The following is a 23,767-nucleotide window of genomic DNA, read 5'->3' on the forward strand; positions in this document are numbered from 1 at the left end:
TATTAACCCTTAGGCAAGTCACTAGTGCTTCGCCTATAATATCGCTAAGGTCTACTAGAGCTAGTTAGGGGGAAAATCTTTCTATAAGGATTTTTGCCTTCTTATTATTATTGCTTATAGCCAGTAATTTACCTGGTCTTTATAGGGGCGGAAGGTATAGGTCTTCTACTAGACGTCCTACCTTTCTCTTTACCTATTTTGCTATCTTCTAAAGACCTTTATTATGGGGAAGGCTTAGGTTAGTAGTATGCTTATTTATAAACCGTCTTCAGCTATTCCTTACTTCTTTTTTTAGGGTATTCTTTAGCTGGTTTCTTATGTCTTTATAATGTCTCTCATCTTTAAAATTATGGCTACTTATATATTTTCTTCTTACTCGTTATTGGCTAGTAATAAGAACCGCGTATTATACGGACCATACGTATTACGCGTAGGGGCCCGCTTTTAAGACTGGGCAGTACTCTTCTAACCTATTTTTAATTGCTGCCTAGATCCTTTCTAGTCTTTAGTTGATTTCCTTAGGGGTAGCCACTAAGCCTTGCTTATTTGGTATTAGGTAGATTTCTTCTAGGTCTTAAAGTTGTTGTTTAACTATATTAAGGAAGCTGTCTATTTTAAGCTTTCTTATTATATATTTTTTGCTATTTAATTATGCCTTAATATCTAGATCTAGCTGTATTTAAATAGGGATATGGTCTAAAGCGAGTGCCTATTCTTCTTCGGGGTTATATCTTTTAAGTCTTTGGTATAGGCCTTTGTCTATAAATATAAGGTTAATTATACTTCTAGCGGTGCCTCGTTACCATATAATTGCTCCTAGGGGGGTGGCTAGCTTAAGGCCCCAGGTGTTTATAGCTTTTAGTAGGCACTCTACCTATCGTCTAGCAGCAATATAGATACCCCCCTACCACGGGTAGTAAAGGTTTATATCTCCTAATAGGATAGACTCTATATCTTTGGTTTCTAGTAAGCTTATTACTAATATAATATTCTCTATTTATAGGACCCCTTTAACCCTAAGGTTATACACATTAATAATCTAAACCGGTCCCCTATATGTCTGGATTATTATAACTATAATATCTAGGTTAACTACCTGCCATAACTATAAGGATAGGCTGATAGCCTTACTAATTATAAAGTATACGCGTATAGCTGCTTTTGGTTTATATAGGAGCTGGAATCCTTAGGGGTAGTATGTTAATTATATATAGGCATTATAATACAGCTCTTATATAGTAAGGATATAGTATTTCTCTAGGTCTAAGCTATCTAGCAAAGGCCTTGTAAGATGGTGGTTTATATTGCCGCAGTTATACTATATAATGGATAGGTAGCGGACCCCCAGCGGGGGTCCTTCGCCTCTCCTTCGTTCCTCGCTTCCTCTATTTCCACTTTTTTTAGGACATTTAGAGCTTCTATCTCTTATGTCTACATCCTAGTTACTACTTATTTTATATAAAGCTTTCTATTCCCGTGTTTTATGTTTCTAATAGCGCTTCTATATCTAAATCTATTATTATCTCTAGTTCCTCCCCTATTCTTACTAGTTGGCTATATGCCCTTTAAGAGTCGGCTGTAAATGTTATATTTACCGCGTTAAGTCTAATTCTTAATTATCCTGGTCTTAAGCTTGCTATAGTTGTCTATAATAGTCTTCCTATAGGGCATCCTCTCCCTTATATCCCCTATGCCCCTTATATCCCTATATAGTCTGGTAATATCACGTAGTAACGCTTTTAGCCCATTAAGGCTTAGGATAGCTGGCCTAGCCCCCTAGTATTAAAGGTAGGAAATACTAGAAAGGCACCTGCGCCCCCCTAGCTTATTGCCTGTTGTTTCCATTTATATAACCTAGCGTATAGTTATTCCCGCAGCTGTTAAGCCCTTACCTTCCGTCTCCTATATTTAATGCAGTCTCCTCTCTCTTACGCCTTATGTGTGCTTTAGTGGCAGTTTACGTATTTTATTTAGTCTTAATTTAAGTAGTTTCTTATATTATAGGGGCCTATATAGTGGCCGCAGCACACCTATACTGCGTATGTGGATTAGGTGTGTCCCCATTATACGTAGCGGTAGTATTATTCTAGGCGGAGTTTATAGTTATAGAGCCTTACGTCGTATATAAGGCTATTTATAATAATACCTTTTTAGATAAAGAGTTTTTGCATTTCTGGTATATATATGCTAACAATAAGGGAGCTATGCGTTTAACCGGCGTCTCCCTAGCGAGTCTCTGGCGACCCTTATATTCTTTTATTATTCTTATTATATGCTTAGTTTGCATTTTCCTATTAAAGCTATTAGATTTAGGTAATCTTAAGTCCTAGTATAAGGCGTTCCGTTTATTTTACTATCTTATATATAGTTGCCGTATTATCCGCCTAGCGTCCCTTTTCTACCCTAAGGCTTAGTGGAACCGCTAGGACTTCGACTAAGTAATCTTTATAGAGCACTTTTATGCCAATACGTTCTCCTAGCCTGTCCCCTACCCTTATAGCTTATTCCTTTGCCTATTAGTCCCTTAGGGTAACTCTAATATCTTCGCTCTTAAGGTATTAGACTATAACAGCGTTATAAACCTCTTTATAAATTTCTATAAGGACTTCTATTTCTAATTATCCCCTAAGCCCCTCTACTTTCTCTATATTTAGTTATATTATAATTATATATCTAGATATTATCTTTAGGGGGGTAGGCTCCCTATGCTATAGAGGCGCAGCTACGGCGGCCTAGGTGCGGTTCGCCGGTAGGGAGAGATTTTATTTATTTTTAATTTTGCTTAGCCGTTAAAGGATTTAGTTAAGGGTTTGCTAAAGGGGCACCTAAGGTACGCTAGATTGGCGGAGCCATTCTACTAGCTATATTAGTTCGTTATAGCTAATGGTCACTCCCCTATAACTATAGATACTAGACGCGTTTAATAGGCTTTATATTTTATTAGATGCCTTCTTAATAGAGGTCTTTCCGTTTTATGGTGTGGTATTCACCCGTTCTTATTATGGAGGGCTATTGCTGGGCGTGGTTCTGGTGGGCGCGCGCGAGTGCGAACCACCGTCGTTCGACGTGTGCCTCCTCTGCGATGCATATATCTTAGGGGGATTCTCTAGGTGTTTTTCAGGGTTCTTTTGGTTGTTTTTGGTCTTTTTAGGCCGGGTGTAGCAAGAGCTCCTTTTCTATTAAATAAATATATAAGGTAAGCCGCTAAGGCGCTAGCTTTGGGCGAGCTAATTATAGGTCGGCAAAATTTGGCAGAATTTGGCAGGTAACGTACAATAGCGCCGCTACACTAATCTCTCTCTAAACCCCTTCTAAAACAAGCCCTTATAATCTCCCTTTACTATAAGGTAATAGCAATTAGGGGCTAACTATAAGAAGAGGGGGCAATATAAGGGATATTATTGCGATTACCTTAGGTTGCCCTTAGAATAACCCCTAGACACCCCTTAGATAGCTATTAGTTATATACTAAAGGCACATGCCTATAGTATATAGTCTCTATAATCCTAGAGGCTTTACCTTCTTAAAAATTTATCTTTTCTACAATTTATCCTATTCCTATAATCGTGCCTTATAGGCTTCTATTTATAAAGTTCCCTTATACTTATCTCTATAAGCTTTATAGCAGCTTTATATAGCCTATATTATTAGTATAGTAGACTATAAAGTATAAGACTAGTAGAAAAGTAAATTTAAAGACTACCTACTAGTTAAGAACTAATTTCTATAAAATAAAGCCCTAAAATTAGTTTTAAAAGCGTTTAGAAGATTTTCTAGCCAAGCTATCCCTTCGCACGTTGGAGTCCTACACTTGGCGCCAAGCCTAGGAACATCGTGCCCAGCTGTACACACGGGCGCCCAATGCGCGCCTCTTATTGGCCAGGCCCTTATCGATACCGTAGGACGCAAACCAACGTGCGAAGGGATAGAGATTAAAGCCTTTATTCCTCCTCTTAGAATTAGGGTTAAAAGGCTTTGCAATAGCTATGTATTAAAAATCCTAAAGGTTAAGAAAAACTACGTAATTAAAATGGTCTATATAGAAGATAGGGATAAAGATAGAGATAAACTAGCAGTTAGCTCTAGTTCTAGCTCTAGCTCTAACTCTAGCCCTAGCCCTAATAACTCTATTATAAAGTATCTCTTATAGCTAAAAATATATATAGCTACTATCTCTAACCTTTAGAGTTTAATAGCCAATTTAAAACTAGAAAATAGATAGAATATCTCTAGATTAATAAAAATCGTAGTCTCCTCCTATTTCTATATTCTTTTCTATTTTAAAAGGTAGTAAAGACAAGGCTATCTAAGAATATTTAAGACTAGTAAAAAATCTATAAGAATCCTTAGAGTGGGACTTAGTAGATATATATTATATAGATAGCTTTAAGAGCAGTAGATTAAGTATAGTAATTATATATAAATAGGAAAGAGAAATAGAATTAAATATATAATAAACTAGGATTTAGGGCCCTATATAAAAATTATAGATAAAGAACTCTATATAAAGACTAAAAGAGAAATAAGTCTATATCTTTATAGATAGCTAGGCGGCTATTAAAAGAGTATAACTTAATTCTCTTATAAGAGGGCAAGAATTGGCTTTTAAAGTTATATAAAGCTATTTCTATCTAGTTAATAAGAATATCTTTATTAACTTTTATTAGGTTTCTAGCTACCTAGAATCTATAGAAATAAAATAGTAGATAAACTAGCTAAATAGGGCCTTTTTAAAAGAAAAATATAATCTTTCTATACTTCTTTACCCTATATAGGGAATAGTAATTTTTTATCTAATGAATAGAAAATCCTAATTAGTCTATTTGGTAGTAAGCTCTATATTACCGCCTAAATTTAGAATGTAACGTGTCCCGCTCCACGTCGCTATGTGGCCAAAAAGACAGGCAGTGCTCGCGAGAATATCGCGACTGTTGCGGGATCCACTATATGTACTCTTACAGATATGGAGTCAGTTTTCCTCGATCACGTGACTCGCATGATCGACTCTCGGACTTCGCCGCCTGTCGTCGCTCCTTTTTAGCTTAGCCCCGTGGCTTAGTTATCGGCAATTCTTATTGTCCTGCTTTTTCGATCAGTCGTTCTCCTCACCTTCGTCCAACTTCTTCTCACGCCCTCATCACCTGCCCTTCCTTTGTCGCTCTCTCATCTTCAACTGACTTCAGCGTCCCTCTTCCATTGTGATCTCCCAACAACATCGACTTCTTCCACGCAGCTACCTGACACAGCCGCTGTCTGACATCGATTTTGCGACGACTTGCCACGTCGCCTGTCGCCCATCTTCACGACCACGAAGTCGCCCTTGCACATCACTGAAGGTGAGATCGTTGGAAGCGTTGAGTGAGCTAAAGCTGGGTGGTATATTTGATTGAGCTTGCATATCTGGGAGGGTTTTCTGCTTGAGCTTCTGGTAATTCAATTCTCTCCACATCCGGACATTCCGGTTGCGCAGTGTTGCGACTGCTCCTGCACTCTCTATCTTGTGTACTTGAATTCTTTCTATTGCTCCCATCATCTAGCTGTTGCAGTTGGGCTCAGCTCGTTCACAATTCAAAATATCCTTTTTGCCTGGTCCTTCGTGGCAGACCAACGGATTCATTTCACGGAGTTCACTGTCATTCGTTCTGCTCTGACAGCGTGCTCTGACACTTAAACTCTGTCCGACTTGAACCTTACCAAGCCACAATCTAAAAGATTTACTGCCGACAATAAGCCGGTGTCTGATAAAAGCTTTCCTAACGCCCGACGATTCCCACACAATATTTCGATACCATTGTCACGACTCTTGGAAGAGTCGTTCACAGTCCACCAAATCCCTTCGCTACTGAATTAGACCCCGATATTTGTTGTCGTATCATGGCGTCCTCTGTGTTTTTCAAATTCAAGTCATCCAAGGAACCTCAGCGCATAGCCTTTGATGGCACTGGCATATCTGTTTTTGAGTTAAAGAGAGAAATTATTACGATCAGCGGGCTGGGTGATGGTACAGACTTTGACCTTGCTATCTACAACGAAGATTCCAATGAAGAGTACGACGATGACACAACTATAATACCTCGCTCTACTTCTGTTGTCGCTCGACGACTACCTGCAACTAAGCCGGGACATGGAAAGGCAGCCCGCTATGTCTCTGGTAAAGCCCCAGTCAATGCCAAGAATACCCATCGTGTCGAAACACCTGCTTCAAAACCCGCTGTTCAAGGGAAAAGTGCACCTGTTGGTATCGGCGCTGCAGACATGAGCAGTGCTCAGACTGAAGAAGAGAAAATCGCAGCAATGTTCAAAGCAGGTGCCGATCAATGGGAACAGCAGCAACAGCAGATGGCCAATGCAAAACCGGTCCATCGCAGCACTTACAAAAGTAAGCCGGTCAATGTGCCGGATCACGATCCACCACCCGGCTATATCTGTTACCGATGTCATGAGAAAGGTAAGTCTCGAAATATTATCTATATACGTAATGACTACTAACCGTCAACAAGGTCATTGGATCCAAGCTTGTCCAACAAATGACGATCCTAACTTCGAAAGTCGTCCTCGAATCAAGCGCACAACTGGCATTCCCCGGTCATTCTTGAAGACCGTAGAGAAGCCAGTTGCTCCGACGAACGACGGTTTGACGGACAATTCAAAGCAGCCGTCAGGGGTTATGGTAAATGCTGAGGGAGAGTATGTAATTGCAGAACCAGACAGGGCGTCGTGGGAACAGTTTCAGGCGAAGGCCAAGGCATCTGCGGCACAGGCAGAGGTGGCAGCCACAGGAAGCAAGGAGCTTCGAGACCGCGGACTGGAGTGCCCGATTGACAAGCGCATGTTCGTGGAGCCAATGAAAACTCCTTGCTGCGGCAAGACATACTGTAACGATTGTATTGAGAATGCTCTTGTCAATAGTGATCTAGTATGTCCAAATTGTTCCAAGGAAGGCGTGCTCATTGACGATCTTGTCACCGATGAAGAGATGGTGGCGAAGATCAAGGCTTTTGAGGAGGAAAAGGTGGCTGAGAGAAAGGCAAAGGAGGCGTCTAAGAGTCCGAAGCTTGGAGCTGCTTCTCCAGCTGTGAGTGGAGACGATGTTGCCAAGGCTAAACCAGAAGCAAATGGGGAATCCAAGTCCAAATCCAAATCACCTTCTCCTTCACAATCTGGACCTAATACACCTTACACAGTAGCTGTAAAGCCCGTTACTAATGGCACATCGAATTCTAAGAAGCGACCTGCAGAGGAAGAATTGAAGAACGATCGAATGCCAGCCCCCCCGACCGCGCCGGCCGCTATGCGAAAGCAGCAGCAGCAGCAGCAGCAGCAAGCAGTCCCAAACAACCTAGAGCAAGAATTCATCAACCAAATGGAAGCCCTTGGAAATTTACCTCTCTCTAATCAACCTTTTCCCAATGCTAACATGGGCATGCAAATGAGCATGCCGCAGATGATGGGTATGCCTCAGAACATGATGAATCCGATGATGATGCAGGGAGGCGCTGGCAATTGGCCCATGTACAATAACTACCAAGACATGAATGGTATGGGATACCCAAATCAGAATGGCATGATGAACAATATGGGCTTTCAGCAGGGTGGCGGCATGTATGGGAATTACCCTAACAATATGGGCCAGGGATATCAGCAGAGCTGGCAACAAGGTCAGGCCGGCTGGGGTGGAATGAATATGGGCGGTATGCAAGGGTCGGGTCCACAAGTCCAGAACCAACACCAGATACAGCAACATCAACAGCGTCCACCGCAAGCACCACAAGCTCCGGCGAGTATGCAGACCGGGAATGTGGTAAAGATGGGCGTTTTCCCAAACCAGCAGCGCACCGTGTTCAGCGAACCATTTCCAAATGAGGAGGACAATGCCTACTTCAGGAAACCAGTAAACCCACATCGACACCAGAATCGACAGCGGAGAGCGAGACCGAGTGATTATACCGAGTTATGATCCATGAATCTTTGACATACTCTTTGGTTGACATATCTTCAACGATTTTCCTCAACAACCCATCACAGTCTAGGTGTTCAACATTGGCTTCACTACTTTAAAGCATTTGTTAGCCTCTCGTTTCCTACATTTCGTCTCCGTCAAATTAGCATCGCATGGCGTTTCGGTGTACAAGATTGAGACTCCGGACTCCCCTCGTTTTGGGAAATCAAATCCACCCAATGTTCCCATGGTGGTATTCGTACGAGGCATCTTGGCCATCTCGGTGGCCCGGCGTTTTTGGCACAACCATGTATTCTCCTTTTTCTGAATATAGTCTTCAGGCTTTCTAGTTTATCAGGGTGGGTTTCTCTTGGAATGGTTTCGCTAGTGGCGTTAGCATATCACAAGGTGTAGAGAGGTGGAGGACAGGAGGAAGGAGCAACGGCCTTTACTCAGCTCTTGGTGGGAGATGAAGTCTTTATTTATCAAGCGAGCAGGCTCAATAATGTGAGCTACGGAGTTACGATCTCGTTCCTAGGGCTTGAGCACAGAAGGAATCCAGAGTTAGATACTCCCTATCTATATCAGTCTAGATAATAATCAAAACTATCAAAATTTCGCAAAAATTTCCCGAGCAAATTTGCCATATGAGGTGGTACCGTCAACTCTTCAAATTTTCTTTGGACCTTGGTTGAGATTTTTCTATGTAGAAGTTTCTTATCTTAAAGATAAGGCTGCGCGGCCACGTGGCATATATTAAGAGGCTAAAATATAAAAAACGTCCTACCAATCCAGATGGTATAAGAGCCGTACAAGATCTTTGGAACCAGAGGTATGGCTCAGAATTAGAAGGAGAAGAGTGTCTTCACGTGTTATTGTATAGTGTAAGAAAGGCTCTAGCTTAAGTTTCGGTGTATCTTTACGCCTAAGTTACCGCAATATAGCAAGACGGGTCAGCTCTCGTCCGTCTCAGTGCAGCTTGAACCTAGGTTTCAGAGCACATAAAACCTTCAAATAAAAACGTAGTTGAAGCAAACAGTTAGCAACTGCAGCCGGGCCCCTGCTCTACCCAGGGGCCTGCTCAGCCTCTCTTCAGGATCGTTCAGTCTCGATTCAAATGGAAGCAACGCCTACTCAAGGATAAAGGCCATAATGGGAACTGGAAAAACCCACATGTCCGACTATGGAGGTATTAAAAGTGATGAACGACAGTGGAGCAGCGTGGAGGATATATTACTCATGCGATAATGCATGGGTAAATGAATAAGATCATTTCGTAAAATATCTACCAATTAGTTCTCCTTGCACGTTTAGTAGGGGTAAGACGTGGGCTTTGCGCTTAATTAACTTTTAAATATCTCAATTATATGCCTAAATAAGACAAAGTAAATCCCCAGCACCTCACTCCAAAATTCCACTCCCATTCCTCCCCGTAAGATACTCCAACACCTCACCTCTCACCCCCTCAACCTTCACAATCGGCCCTAGAGCACTAATCCCATATCTCAGCAATAACAACATGCTGCCCCTAGGATACTGCGCATGCCCACCCAACCCCGCGCCCTGCGGTTCATTCAACCGTATGACCAACGAGCGCAAACTATGACCCTTCGCAATCCACGTCTCCAGCAACAGCGACGCCAGGCACGACGCCCACGCGCGCCAGAACTTGCGACCGCCATCCCAGCGCAGCGCGGCGTCCGCATCCGCGGCGGCGTCGAGGACCAGCTCGACCCGCCACACGCTCTGCAGCAGCGTCTCCGGCACGAACTCGAAGATGTCGTAGTACCGCGACGCGACGTGGCTGTATGGCGGCGGCTTCGGGATCACCAGCGGCGTCCTGTACAGCACGTCCAGCGCCTCGGCGGTTATTTGCCGGTTGAGCAGCAGGATGGTCGGGGTCGTGGTGCGGACTGGTGTGCGTGGGATCGTGCAGAGGGGCGAGGAAAGGTGTTCGTAGTCTTTAAGCGCGATGCCCTGAGCCTTTTGCGTGAGCGCGAAGGCGTCGGAGAGGTTGGGCCATGTCAGCGCGTAGGAGTAGATGATGATGCGGATGTCTGCTGGAAGGGAGAGAAGGGAGCGAGGTGGTTTGGAGGGCGGCGAGGAGCTGCTGCTGTCCATAGTGAGCTGGTATGGTATGGTAAAGGGTCAATTGCAAATTTTGAACGAGGGCACCCCTTGGGGCTGAACGATATTTGTCCTTAGCAAATCCAGTGTGCTTCACGCGGGGGACGCCTGGCCAATCTTCAACATCATATCATCCAATCTATGTGTGAGTGGAACAAGCCACATCTTGGCATTGCTCTTCATTGGAATCCATGAGTTCCATCTATTCAAAGGGGCGGGGCAGAGTTCTTTTGAAACGGAAAGATTTAAGGGAAAATGTTGAGTCCTAATATTTACATGCACACCTGCGAACAAATTAAAATTCCTAAGAAATGTCTGAATACATGAACGAGTTGATTCTTGGGTCATTATTCTGCCTCCAGCTCATAATTAACCGATATGCATATGATCCCATGAGCCATTTTGTAATACACTCTTAACTCCGCCAGATGCTTCATAACCCAAAACATCTCAATCAGAACTCGTTAATAACTCACTCCACATGCATTATAAAAATACCTTTATCCCTCACTTCTTATAACTCCCTTACCGCTCCCAATATCGAACTCGACCCACCTCGCTCTTCCAGTCCTTCCCCTACCAGCATCCTCAACAATAGGCCCTGGGTTCATAACTGTGCACCCGCAATAGCGCACTACGAATGCAGGGGCTTCTTTATCTGCAACTACCAACGCGGTAGGTAAGGGGTAGAGATTCAAAGCGTGTGAATAGTCCCAATGCACTGGCCGAGTAGAGGTCGGGAAGGGAGAGAGGTGCGATTGCGAAAGCAGTGTTCGGGTTAAGGCGCGAGCAGTCATAGTATCGGGGTCCAGTTGCTGAGCTTGGTTTTGCGCAGGTCCAGGTGGGTCGAGGTCCATGGGTTGAGTATCTGTCCCATTTTCAGGGTTGGCGGGTGGAGGTGGAGCGTCCTGAGCATCTCCCTCGTCAGCCGCCTGTTCGGGCTTTCTAAACCGAATGGCAGTTCGCCCTAGTCGGCCTACTACATCGTCCCTAAACAGCACCATCTCTCCTTTCACCCCAAACCAGCTCAGGCGTGCTGGATTGGACGTCCAGATGACTTCTCCCTCTTTCCTCTTGCCTTCTCCTTTCCCTTTGTTCGTACCCTCCGATCCTGCCGCACCACCGGGACCCCAGACTTCTCTATTCGCCTCCGCAATCACTCTCCTAATGCGATTCGTGAAAAGTGTTGGGACCGCCTTGCGAGGTAAAGGCCCAGCAGCACCAGCAGAGAAAGCGGAAGGCCACGCATCATTCTCTCCCGGTACGAATACCAGGCTAGTTCTTGCTAACAGAGCAGGAAATTCTGAGAGCACGGCTGCTACTGCGTCGAAATACTCCTTATACTCAATTGACCCAGCTCCTGGCACTCCTGCCAGCGTTGCGCGAGACGAGAAATTGCCAGCAAGAACGATTGCAAGAGGGTAGACGGGATTAGGCTCAGTAGGGTGAGGTGTGTAAGTTGATAAAAGAATCCGGAGCGTTGAGAGAGTGCTGGGGAGGTCAAGGTGCAGGTCTGATGCTATTGCTATTGTATGTGCAGAAGTGGGAGGAAGCAAGCGCCCTGCCAACCGGGACATGCGAGCCCCAGTCGCACGCTCAGAGCCTAGGCCCAGGAAGTCGGTCCAGCCGAATGCAGGGCCAATGATGGCAGTTGATGTTCGGTTTGGGTTTTGGTCAGAGGATGCAATTCCAAGGGTGGTGGAACGCCGCTCGCACGGCGGATGCCCCACAGAAAATCCAATGAATTTCCCACCGATAGTTCCACCAATACCGCCCGTATTGCCCAGAGCCGAGTTGGAGCCGGAAGTGGGGTTATTATAGTCTTCCTCGTAGGCTCCGTCAATGAGGACTATCATACCTGGGGCAAAATAAGCACCGTCCTCGGGAATTGGACGGGCATGTTGAAGGTCCAGAGCAATCGTGCCGGTGAGATCAGAGAGAGCGAGTGTGCCAGTTGGAGAAACAGCAAGGAGGCCTAAGAGAAGGTGAGTGCTACCGCTCCGGCCTAGCAAATTGGCGATTGGGGTGATCTTGTTGGTCTGAGTTGCAGAGATGGATGAGGTGCGTGTAAGGGCTGAGGAGCGAACAGCGGAGAATGACGGTGTCTGGAAAGTTTCATTTCTTAGGATGCGCTGGTGTACAATGTGATAGCGCTGGCGGAAGAGGTCGGTTTTGTGAGAAGGTAATGGAAACAGCGAAGGTTTCGTGGTAGAACTAGGTATAATTAGCTAGATCGGAGAATGTAGAAGTTTTGAAGGTATACGAACTTTTCAAAATGTTTTTTGTTAACATTATATACCAATCTTGGCTGGTCAAAGGCTCCTATAATGTTGATCCACTCCCGGGGGTCTTTTAATGCATCCTCCTCTTCCTCTGGATCTTCGACCTCCAGACTCGACATTCCGAAGCTATTTTGACTATCACCTAGTCCTAGCCGTAGCCCACCCAGCTCTTGAATACTACCTTCTGCCCCAAATTTCATACTTCCCTGTCGACTTAGAGGAGGATTTCCTTGAACAAGTCTCCCCCCACTCATAGATCCCTCCACCACTTTTAAGATGGCCTTTAGAGTCTCCCCTTCACCGTCTACTATTACTTGTCCACCACCTTTCTTCCAGCTCTTTGCGACCTCCTCGAGCACACGCTCTGCAAGGCCTTCTTCGCGCCATCCTGACCCGCAATGCCTTCCGATGAAAGTTGCGAGGGCCTGAAGAGCTGATGATGTCAGGGTCAGATTATGCTTTTTCGTAAATGTTCTGAATGCTAGAGGCCGTAAAGTAGCGGGTGGAAGTAGTATAGGAAGAATTGTCGGCTTTAGAGGTGGAGCGGCGGCTTTTAGGGTAAGTGGTGCTGGTATCGGAGCTGTTCGACGCGGTATTATGGGATGGATAGGTGTGCCAAAAGCGGGAGAGGAAGATGGGATAGGATTTGGAGTAGGCTCTGGCACTTCGGCAGCTTCCTCTATCCTCCTGTTTGTTGTTGCCATTTTTTAATAAAATGGTTAAAGTGTGTTAGGTCCACAGAGACTAGGTGCTGCGGGGGGAGTTCAATTGTCGCGATGTCGCGCTTTCACGCGTAAGTAGCCGAATCCACTTTAGCCACTTCACTCCACCATCATCTGTGACTGTAGCTCGCAATATCACAGTCATTATTTTGAAGGCTTATACAGCTGTTTCGAACCTTCTTTGGGAGTGGAATTCTCCAGAATTATCGTTGCGCCTACTTTAGGTTTTACACGCGAAGCGCAAAGGTAACCACTAGACATTCCGAGTTTCACCAAACTTCCGCGCTAGCCACTCCATCTCACCTCAACAACAACACCGGCGCTTTTATACTTATAAAATTGCCGTCAAAGTGATCGCGTAATTAGAGATAGGCCATTGATTCCATTTACTAGCAGCCATGGCGTCCAAGGACACCTCCGATGTCCCCTCTAAGGAGAAGCTCGCTGAACTCACCACCGCCGCAAATCTCCAATACTCCCTCAAAAACTACAGCACAGCCGCAGATCTATTTTCCGAAGCTACAGAGCTACAAGCCGAAATAAATGGCGAAATGGCGCCTGAAAACGCGGAGTTACTATACCGATACGGGCGTTGTCTATATAAAGTCGCGGTGGCCAAGAGTGACGTATTAGGAGGAAAGGTTGCCGCAGAGGAGAAGAATGGCAAGTCCAAAAAGACCAAGAAGAATAAGGCGGAAAGCAGTGGGAGTGCAAGCAAGGCGAATGGTGCAGAGGGACTTCCATCTGTGACTGAGGAATCAACCCATGAGCAGGCCACCGATGACAAGGAAGAGAAGACCGTTGAAAATAAACCATACTTTCAGCTTATTGGTGACGAGAATTGGGATACTGATTCTGAGTCCGGGGACGATGCAGAGGGAGAGGCTAGCGCCGAAGAAGGCGAGGACGATGATTTCGCCAACGCATATGAGATTCTTGATGTAGGACGAGTACTGCTATCACGACAACTCGAGTCATTATCGTTAGAGTCTACGGATGGCTCCGCCCAGAACAAAGGCAAAGGAAAATTGAAAGCCCCCACGGAAGAGCCTCCTGAAATTCGGCTTATCAAAGAACGCCTTGCAGATACGCACGATCTCCAGGCTGAAATATCACTTGAAAATGAACGCTTCGTCGATGCCATATCCGACTCACGAGCAGCTCTGGAACTCAGAAAACAACTTCACCCTCAAGAGTCTTCTCTTATAGCTGAAGGCCATTATAAACTCTCATTGGCCCTTGAATTCGCATCAGTTACCGCAGTACGAGAAGCGCAGCGAGAGCAAGATGCTGGTCCAGGAGGAAAACCAGAAGAGGCACAAGTGGATATGGAGTTGCGAGAAGAAGCAGCTGTGGAGATGGAAGCTGCAATTACGAGCTTAGCGTTACGTACGAAGAAGGAGGAATCAGAGCTACCAAATCTCTCGGCCGAAAAGAAGGAGGAACAACAGAAGTCCATTGCAGATGCGAAGGAGATGATTGAGGAGATGAAACAGAGGGTGAGTGCGCACACGAGTTGCTCTAGAGTCAGATCCATTCTACAGAGCTAAGCTAACCACTTCAACTAGCTCCATGATCTTCGCGCCGACCCCACTAAAGAGGCCAACCCGCTGGCTGCCCTTAGTGAATCTGCAGACCCGGCTCTTTTTAGCGGTCTCCTAGGTAGCATCCTCGGTGCAGATCCGACGGCGCAAAAAGCACGTATCGAAGAAGCATCCAAAGGAGCCAACGACCTTACGAATCTAGTGAGACACAAAAAGAAGCCCGCGCTAGCCGAAGAGTACAAGAAGGAATCTATTAATGGTGGCGGGAGTGGAAAGAGGAAGTTGGGAGCGGACGGAGATGGTAGGATCGAGGGAAAGAGGGCGAAAACTGAGGAGATGCAGTGAGTGAAGTTGTGTTGTACTCGTTATCATGTCTTCCTCCAAGATTATGTAGCAATACCAATTCAAGAAGTGCCAAGGAACTAGCTAAGTACCTAGGTAGCTCTGATGCCCCCTGCCTAATAGATGAATGTCTTGATTATGTACTTTAGGATAAACTCTATTCCTTTCCACTTTCAGCTCCTTAAGCCACCGCTCAAGCCGCATAGCTTTTCCAATATCTTTTCGTTGGGTTGAGTGGCTGAAAGGACGGATAGTGACGCAATCCCAAGACGAAAAAGCAGAGCCCACTATAATTCCATATGGAAAACACTGCTACCATCCTACCTCAGAAATCCCATATTGTGAAAATACTTCATACTACGAAAGTTTTGGCATCCGAATACTTCTTCTAAAGAATGCGGACCACGTTTAATGGTCCAGTTGATCCTCCTAGCTTAAATGGGATTGCACGTTCGTATATGATATGAGGTAGCTGTCTCCGAGAGATTCATGCCGGAGCCCCAGATCACTAAGACACGTCCCGAATTCTAAGTCAGACTTCCGTATACCACATAATTATCCCGAAATTGATCAATTAAACAGAATCGTCAAATCCAGGCTCAAACAATACATATTGTTTTCCTTTTGGCATCATCGAAACAAATTGAGTCAACCCCTGCAAGCCCAACACGCCTATACTCACCCCACTCTCCTGCTTTGAATCCAGTTTCGACCAGAGCGAGGCACACAGTAGTCCAGTCGTCTTCAGTCTCGCCTTGCTTCTCAACCATAGCCAAGAGCCATATTGGAGCATCAACTATTTCAAGCGCATCAAGGTTCAAACCCCCAATTGCCCTTCTTGTATCCAGGGTATACAATGTATTCTTCCCATGGGACTCTTTTGTAACCTCACTTGTCACATTATCGACATTAAGTCCTAGCATGACTGGCACCAAATAACCACTAATTTTAATTATGCCATGTAGGACTTCGCCAAATGGGTTTAGACCCTTCAGTTTTCGACCAACACCCACCACCTCTAGTCCTTCATTGATGCAGTTGTCGTGCCTAAACAACTGCTTCATATAAGAGAAGGAAGTTATACGTCCGGTCAATGATGCCCAAGACCAGCTTGGCGCAACATATTGCAGCGGAGGCCTAGCGCGGACTCCCGTATTCCTTGAATCCGGACATGACCAAAGCAAGCCTCGCTCAAGGTCTTCACGCCAAAGGCCAGCAATGTATTGATCGTCTTCAAGTTTTTTATTAATCTCGGCTGCTAGCCCTGATAATGCTGGCAGCCTATCGGTTGCTTTGGTCAGGGAACGAGTGCTGTATTCCTCAACTATGCCGTACCATCGGTCATACAATTCCTCCGTCTCACACTCGTCAAGCTCTGGTTCACTCTTCTCCAGGCCTTTCTCAAGCGCTCTATCTTCTCCACTTTGTTTATCACAATGCTGTTCATCTGTTCGGACTAGTCGCAGAAATTCTGCGACTGGCATGACAGTCTTCTGCCGATACCCCATAGGGTAATTCTCGTTTGCCATCATTGACGAGCAAAGCCAGTGGATGTTGTTTTTCCCAAACGCGAGTATCCTCGTGGACAACGCTTGCTCCTGATAAACCCATGCTCTTTCATAAAGCGGACCAACAGCATTCCCTGAAGTGAAGGGATATACATACACAGACCTCTGCGATTTTCTTGCAACCGCCTCTGTTGGAACCACCCCGCCCTGGGGCTGCTTTCCGAAATAGAGATTCAATTTACAAGGCCGATTTGCTTTTGGATTTCGCTGCGCAAAGCATCCCTCAGTCCCATCCTTAGCTCGAGCAGCGGAGATGGTGAAGAACGCATTCCGATATATATCGCCCATGACTGCAGATTCCGTCTCCCAATCCTCAGCCCAATCTTGCACAATGCATAACGAGTCTATCCAGATATATCTCATGTTGAGCTTACGCGTGACATCCACAGCATCCTGAAATGTCTTCGAAAGCTTTGCCCACTTAATTCTATGCTGGTAAGCCGTTATTGTGTCTTTCGTCGTTGTTATTATCTGATGTGGACCCCAGCAATGGCTCAAGGCCACATAATTTGCCCGATGGGATCTACTGCTGGGTATGAAGAGATAAGGCTCCTGGGACCCGTCTAGGGGTCCGACGTCTACGACACGTTTTGGTAAAATGGGTTCGTTTGGTCCATTGCTGCTTGAACACTCCGGGTGATTTTGGAGGCACTTGAAAAGCCAAGTCTTCGCTAACTCCATACTGGTTATGGAACCCGTATCAGAGTCTTCTGCTTCTTCATCAGAGAATCGCGCGTATCGGTCTTCCAAATCTCCCATCGTTAGGCTGAATGATCGTTCCTGGCACCAAACCCGAATCCCCTCCCCGGGTGCTAATAAACCCATCCCTTCCTCTCTCACCTCCGACGCTAAAACCAGCACGATTTGCTCGTTGGACCCCTCTGCTGGCGTCCACGTGCCACTCTCCTCTCTTCTCCCGAGAAGATCCTGCATGTNGACAAGGCCATGGTATAGCATTGTGCAAAAGCGGCAGCCATCTTCGTGCGTTTGCCGTAGAGCGCGGAGTGTCTGGTGGTGGAGGTAGATTGCACGTTGTAGATCGTCATTTCCTGTTTGCCATATTGAGTTGGGAAGTTGGAGGAGTAAATGAGAGGGTAGAGAAGAGATAGGAAGAAAAGTCAAGGTAGCGCAGAGTGTGCAGAGCATGTTGCTTGGAAGGCTATAGTTGCACAGGTTGGTTTTGGATCGGAGGGCGGTCATGGTAGAGCGTATTTACTCATATTATATTTACTGAGGACTTCAAAGAATCCTTACCTTTCGAGAATTGCATACAGCTTTCCCAAAAATGATATTTAATTTTTATAACAAAGAGTTGATAGGTGAGGAGTTCCAATTAATGAGCTTACTGCAGGTCGATTCTATCCCTTCCGTCCTGTGAAAACTGGACCGTGCGCAGAACACCAAAACTGTTGTGTCCACGTAGCTTAATAATGTGTAAGCTCAAGCGATTCTGATCAGAGATTAAGCGCGGCACAACCATTGCAACCCCATCCATTGAATTAAATTCAATCTGCATTCGACTCCACTGCCGACTACTCAGTGTCAATGTTATATGTACTGTACAACTCCCTCCCTACTCTCCCTCCCTACTCTCCCTCCCTCATCTTCCCATCACCTCACCTCCCCCCATCCCTCCATTTAAAAAAAGGTCAAACTTTTCCATCCAAAATCGTCCTCCGAAGTACCGATACAAAACCGCACAATCTCTCCAATCAATCAAAAACATAACAATCTCAGTCCACCGGCGTGCGCCCAGAGCAGGCGGCTGTAGCACCAATCATCCCCACCAGTTCATCCTACAAAAAAATTCGTCGGCGATACACGGACACAAAAAACGCCTCCCAATTCCATTTCCAAAACAAAGGCCTCGCACAGTTACAAATTTCTCGCGCCGACTCTAAAAAGCACAAATATTCCCATGCACGCAATGTTGCTACCCAGAGATACCGAAAAAGGCCGTCACGTAGAAGCCTGGGTAAAGGGGAGAAGAAAAAATAAGAGGAAAATGCCCGTATTAGGCCCCTAGCGTTCCGTTCCCGCTTTTGGTTATGAATGAATCCTCGCTGATGAATGATAATGATACTGACGAATGCCCGCCGGAGGACAATGATCGCTGAAACGAAGAATCATGAGTGCCGCTATGCATTTTGCGCGCTCTTCCGGCAGATTCAAGGAAGAGGCGACTGTGGTAAAAAGACAAATTCGTGAAAGAGGCAAAGGGAAGTGAGAAAGGATAGTGTGTATGGAGGTAAATGAAGCGTGAAGAGAACGAGAATATGTGGCCTCCAAGCGCAAAGACAAAAGCCCGCACGACACCACGCTAAAACGCTTTGCACATTAAAACACGTAGACGGAATTCCGCACCAAGTCAGTTAAAGTCGTACAAGAGAAGATGGAGGGGGAAGGCAAGGAAATGGTCGTCAGTGCTGAAGAGCATGTGGGCGGCCTTAGCTACAATGAGCTCGGCCAGTCTAGTGTCATAAAAGGTCTTTTTCTGAGGGGTCGTCTAGGTTGGCAGAGCAGGGAGAGAAGGGGACAGTGCTATCGCTCAATAAGCTGTCTCGCTCGAGCATCCCACCGCCCCCATACCTCTAACTCTCTCTTCTCCTCTAATTCGTCATCCATGATGTGTCCCCGGTATATCCGTACAGATTTCACCTTCAGCTTTTTCTTCTCCTCCTCTGGATCGTACATGTAGCTCCCCGAAATTGGAACCGTGTGTATCCTCGTGGATAATGGGAGTTGATATTTCAGGATGCCTCTCACGATAAGCTCAAAGGGGAACTGAAGAACCCTCTCCCATCGCTCCGTGCCGCCAGCTTCAGTCTTGTTTCCCGGTTTCTGCAAACGGACTTCGCCGATGGAGTAATGGGGATGGCGTTTTACCGGAGAGCCGTCAAAGTTAAGCGCAGAATCGAAGTGGAAGATGCGGCCGAGGAGCATGGTTTGCGAATCGCCTTCCTCAGGATCCTCGATGGGGTCTGTCCCTTCGTCGATACCTCCAGAAGTGCGAATGTCTTGGTCATGGAGTGAAGGCAGAACGTGGTGAGGCTGAGGATCGTTTGGCGGAAGGCGGCGTGGTGGGTCGCGGTCGCGAAGGGAGGTAGAATCGAAAGGAGCTCCGTGATGATCGTGCCACCACTTGTCCGTGCCGAGATGTTTACTCTTTGCAAACAAGTTGACGTCCATATCTGCGACAGTGACAGCAATGATGTTGGGATTGATGGCTTCGACGAAGAGGTCCAACATAAGTTCTTGCTCGCTAGCAATAACATTCTGGATTTCGCGGATTCCCACTCCATACAGAGGTTTGGTCGTCGCGAAGAGAAGGCCTACCGCGCCAAATATGAGAACCAGTAGTAAAATAGATAATACAAGGCATCCGGCGAATCTATGGAACCAGCCGCCACTACGCCGTCGCTGGTAGTGTTCCAGTTGGCGCAGACTCGCGCTATTTGGGCGTCGGGGGGTGCGAGTTCGAGGGACGCGAACAGTCTCGATTAATGGTGTTCGTTCGTCATCTGCTGTGCCCTCGTTATCCATATCGTACATTGAGTATTCTCCGTTCTTCTTGCTGCTATTTCCATTTCCATTTCCATTCCCTAACCGGGAGGGGTAATTTGGCTCCTTGGGACTGTTCGGCTTAGAAGAATGCCGGGATGACATTGCCCGGATCTTCGAAGATTGTGGGAATGGAGAATCCTGATCAAATAGTGATGTGTGGTGCGCACCTCCTCGTCCATGACCATGGCGTCCAATGTGATGGTGGTGGATACTGCTTCCTCCACTCGCCCTTGAGGTCCCACCGCGCACCGTTCCTTCAGGTCTGTCATTAGCATCGTTATCGGGGCTTGTGGCAATGTAAGGATTGTTTGCGAATTTCATGCTCCTCTTGCCATTCACTTTGTGAGCTTCACGGATCGCGGTCCGAGGATCCATACTTGCAATCGAGGTCATGCTTGGTGTCCTTGAATGATGCCGATTCCTATGTGGTGGAGGGTCCGGTGGATTGGATTCGTACACAAATGTTTCGTCAGAGTCTGACGAATTCTCTTCATCAACAGCACTTGCCACCTTAGCTTCGAAGACGTCTGCTTTCGAGGAAGCTTTACGCAAGCTTGCATTAGTAGATGTATATAGATATAAAAAAGATGGTGATTGCATTGAGGGTTTATGCATAGCCATCTCGTGGCTTGAAGAAATGGAAATTGCATATTGTTGCGGAAATTCGACTGTGCTTGAGGGTATAGTATCTGAGCGAGGACAAAAATTCCGTTCTGACCCTCGGGTGCTGATGGTGATGGTAAGGAATGAGTAAAAGAGGACCTACCAGTGCCTGCATTTATCGAAGGAGCTTTGCGCGTCACCTTCTTCTTGTCCTTCTTGGGACGTATTGTCTCATTACTTGGCTTTAAGCGAAGACTGCCACTAGGATCACCTCGCCCTTGAGCAACACGTTCCCCCTGAGGACCTCCTATTGCTGCCTGTGGTATTGAAGTGACAGTCTCAGTCTCGACGGTCATATTCTTGGACGTTGTCTCAGCAGCGGATCGGGGTTTAATTGCCGCAAGGGACGAAAACGAAGATTTCGCAGGTATTGCTTTTGGTCTTTGGGTGGATGTGTTCAGGTGCTCTTTGGACCTGCCTCGGTTTTCTGCCTTGTTTGGTCCACTATCACTGCCGCTCTCTACAGCCTTCGTAGTTTTCGTACTAAGATCTTCCGTGACTTTAGACGCGGCAACGTCAGGTCGTTCTTCGTCGGATGATTTTCCACCTTGGGTGCCAGGAGCAAGACTGCAAGAATGTTAGTATTGATCGAGCTGGACTTTCCTTCCTCATGTGTAAGAAGACAACATAAAATCCGTGAACCATTTTCCCAGTAGAGTTATAGTTGATAGTAGTGGGAAGTACCTTTGCGTCTCTAGTGTATCAAACCCTGGAGTTGCAGGAAGGCTGGCTTCCTGTACCGTTTCCAGTGTAGGCGCAGCACCACTTACGCCCCTTGCAGAACCCTTCATAATTAACGGCACTTGATCTTCCGAATCGCTATTTACCACTTCATTCTTTATCGGTATTCGTGAGGACGGTGCTGGCGATGAGCTTTGAACAACTATGGCCGGGGCTGACGAGGTAGATTCGGATTTTCGGGACTGAGCACGCAGGGAATTACGGCGTGATCGTGAACGTGATTCTGCAGCTGGTGGCGGCGACTTGAGTCTTGGAGAGACAGGCCAATGTGGAGTGCTTTCCCCAGATGCTGTACCTGAACCTGCCTTCTGTGGTCGGGGTACCTTCGAAGGGTCCTGTGCAGGTGTAGGCTGAAGCTGGGGTGTGCTGGCGGATGACAGGGCTCGCTGTATTGCTGCTGCAGATGGAACTGTAGTGCCAGATCCGGCCAGACTTGGGCCCCTACTCGGGCTAACATCCGTACTGCTTTTTCTTGACCTGAGTCCCGACTTCGGTAACGGCCCGGATGCACTTTGTTGTCTCAGTGGCGGTCTGGCTGGAGAATTGTCTCTTGAAGACATAGGTGAGTTTGCTGTCGATGGCGAGCCCGAAATGGTAAGAGAGCGTGGGCCGCTGAGTGCTTGGGGTCTCATCTGCGCGGAAGGGCCGTTTTCGGAAGTGGATGTAGGTGGATGTGCCTTATTCGTGGAGGTAGTTCCGGCTGAGGCAGCATTTTGGACCTGGTCGTTGCTGGGAGCCGGCTCTGCGGATTCGAACTGCTCTGTGATAGAGCGGAAGCCCTTCTCGTTGGTGGTCATGATGTTGAGTGGGTCTGCGTGGGGGTTTGGGTCTGCGGCATGCTGAGTTGAACGTTGTTGAAGGTTGAGGATCGTTCTGAGAACGTGTCCGATGAGTTGTCACTAATGATTGAAGAACAAGCGAGGTCTGGACTTAGTCGCGCAGCGCGCGGGAATAGGGAAGAAATGGAGGCGCGGTCAACGCGGCGAGAGGCAGTTGGCCAGCTGGCAAACGGGAGTGGACGTTTTGGTAAAGGGGATATGTGTGGCGTAGAAAAAGAGTAGAGGATGCGCGCGTTGCAATGGAGCGGGTGTCGATGACATGCGTGGTGCTTGGCCCGGAGACGGATTGACAACGGCCTTGCTGATTTGACTGCGGCCAGGTACCCGCCAACGCAACCCGCGCAACCAACGCAGACCTACCGAATTCACGAAGAACCGCGAATTAAATCCCCGCGAACACTGTCACCTGAGCTGGTATCGCACCCGCCCGCGTAGAAGAGACTGGGCCATAAATTTGCTTCTTTGATACCAAAGCCGCGATTTTGCCCTCAGCAGTCTCCTGGTACTTCTGGACGGCCAGCACACAAGTAGCGGGATAATATTAGGAATCGCATCACAAGTTACAGTGGGCTAGACATAACTTCTTCAACCTCACTCCGACGAACGCCTTGTGCCTTCCAAGGTTCGCTTCGCGAACTCTTCGCGAAGAGGATGAAGCCGACTAAACTACGTTGGCATTAGAACTTTGGACGATCCCCTCCCCCGAAAAGACCTCAATATAATACCCGCGCTATTCCTGGACTAAAAGGAACTCACTGAGGTCGCCCTTTTGTCTTAATCACGGTGCTAAATATGTAGAGGCTGAAGTGGCTGAGCAGCTGAGAAGGCTGAGTAACTCCGGTCTTTCTCCGATTCATACCTCACGTCATGTGCAACGCATTCCACAAAGGCCGACTGGACAGGCGTCAGCTGTGTCGCATGCATCAAGTGCGCGGTGACAGGCGCATTTCGAAAGTCACTCAAGGCAGAGGTCGGCGTCAGTGGGTTTCTTCAGCCCGGCGTCAGTGGGCTTCTTCAGCCCTGCGTCAAGAAATTCCAGGAAATGACCTCAGGACGCAGCGTTGCGTAACACCACAGCCCATGTTGAAACACAGGCGTCCAGAGATGGTACTGAAACTTTTCAGCCTTATATTAATACTGATTGATAGCGAGACAGCGGATGCCTCACTAAGCGAAACCTTGAATTTAGCAAAGAGACAGATTGACTATTGCAAGAGAAGAGTAGACATTACTAAACAAAAGAGCACGTGGCTTGTTTTTTTCTTCAGCAAATCCTACGCTAGCAATCGCACGATTCCGAAGCAATAATTGGATCAGAGAGTTATACAGCATGTTAAGACTGAAAGCATTTATCTTGCTAATGTGCCAAACCTGCTTAGCCATCATCATCGAGGTTGCCATCCCTGTGACATACCGGATTCTGATACTAGATTTGC

At 46.7% G+C, this 23,767-nt stretch overlaps 5 protein-coding genes across 5 annotated transcripts; 1 reads left to right on the top strand and 4 right to left on the bottom strand.

Annotated features, from left to right (window-relative positions):
• Window positions 1-8,891: 8,891 nt before the first annotated feature.
• On the bottom strand, window positions 8,892-10,313 carry K441DRAFT_329563 (uncharacterized protein). The gene has a single exon (XM_067641209.1). It carries the CDS (start codon window positions 10,058-10,060, stop codon window positions 9,341-9,343), a length of 720 nt encoding a protein of 239 aa, XP_067497605.1. The 5' UTR covers window positions 10,061-10,313; the 3' UTR covers window positions 8,892-9,340.
• Window positions 10,314-10,327: 14 nt separating this feature from the next.
• On the bottom strand, window positions 10,328-13,078 carry K441DRAFT_647359 (uncharacterized protein). The gene is made up of 2 exons (XM_067646854.1): window positions 12,334-13,078; window positions 10,328-12,280 (listed from the first exon to the last, which is right to left on the bottom strand). Exons 1-2 carry the CDS (start codon window positions 13,050-13,052, stop codon window positions 10,567-10,569), a joined length of 2,433 nt encoding a protein of 810 aa, XP_067497606.1. The 5' UTR covers window positions 13,053-13,078; the 3' UTR covers window positions 10,328-10,566.
• A 106-nt stretch (window positions 13,079-13,184) lies between these two features.
• On the top strand, window positions 13,185-15,074 carry K441DRAFT_621878 (uncharacterized protein). The gene is made up of 2 exons (XM_067645982.1): window positions 13,185-14,569; window positions 14,639-15,074. Exons 1-2 carry the CDS (start codon window positions 13,469-13,471, stop codon window positions 14,957-14,959), a joined length of 1,422 nt encoding a protein of 473 aa, XP_067497607.1. The 5' UTR covers window positions 13,185-13,468; the 3' UTR covers window positions 14,960-15,074.
• A 970-nt stretch (window positions 15,075-16,044) lies between these two features.
• Window positions 16,045-17,223, bottom strand: K441DRAFT_457947 (HET-domain-containing protein; the record flags this gene model as incomplete). Its single annotated transcript, XM_067641753.1, has 2 exons — window positions 16,045-16,366; window positions 16,460-17,223. Coding segments are annotated over 2 exons (1,086 nt in total), but the record flags the coding sequence as incomplete, so codon positions are not given.
• A 1,669-nt stretch (window positions 17,224-18,892) lies between these two features.
• K441DRAFT_682130 (uncharacterized protein) lies at window positions 18,893-22,289 on the bottom strand (the record flags this gene model as incomplete). The annotated part of the gene is made up of 4 exons (XM_067651545.1): window positions 18,893-19,030; window positions 19,114-20,756; window positions 20,855-21,318; window positions 21,436-22,289. The coding sequence occupies 4 exons, from the start codon at window positions 22,287-22,289 to the stop codon at window positions 18,893-18,895; spliced, it is 3,099 nt and encodes a 1,032-aa protein (XP_067497609.1).
• Window positions 22,290-23,767: the final 1,478 nt, after the last annotated feature.

Source organism: Cenococcum geophilum (genome assembly GCF_001692895.1).
Source record: "Cenococcum geophilum 1.58 unplaced genomic scaffold K441scaffold_74, whole genome shotgun sequence".
Lineage (NCBI taxonomy): Eukaryota > Fungi > Ascomycota > Dothideomycetes > Gloniales > Gloniaceae > Cenococcum > Cenococcum geophilum.

What these genes read in the sequence shown, in the direction of transcription:
- K441DRAFT_647359 (XM_067646854.1), bottom strand. Translation starts at nt 13,052, where the DNA reads ATGGCAACAACAAACAGGAGGATAGAGGAAGCTGCCGAAGTGCCAGAG. An exon ending in AACAAAAAACATTTTGAAAA is followed by an intron (nt 12,281 to 12,333) that starts GTTCGTATACCT and finishes AATTATACCTAG; the next exon opens with TTCTACCACGAAACCTTCGC.
- K441DRAFT_329563 (XM_067641209.1), bottom strand. Translation starts at nt 10,060, where the DNA reads ATGGACAGCAGCAGCTCCTCGCCGCCCTCCAAACCACCTCGCTCCCTT.
- K441DRAFT_621878 (XM_067645982.1), top strand. Translation starts at nt 13,469, where the DNA reads ATGGCGTCCAAGGACACCTCCGATGTCCCCTCTAAGGAGAAGCTCGCT. An exon ending in TTGAGGAGATGAAACAGAGG is followed by an intron (nt 14,570 to 14,638) that starts GTGAGTGCGCAC and finishes CACTTCAACTAG; the next exon opens with CTCCATGATCTTCGCGCCGA.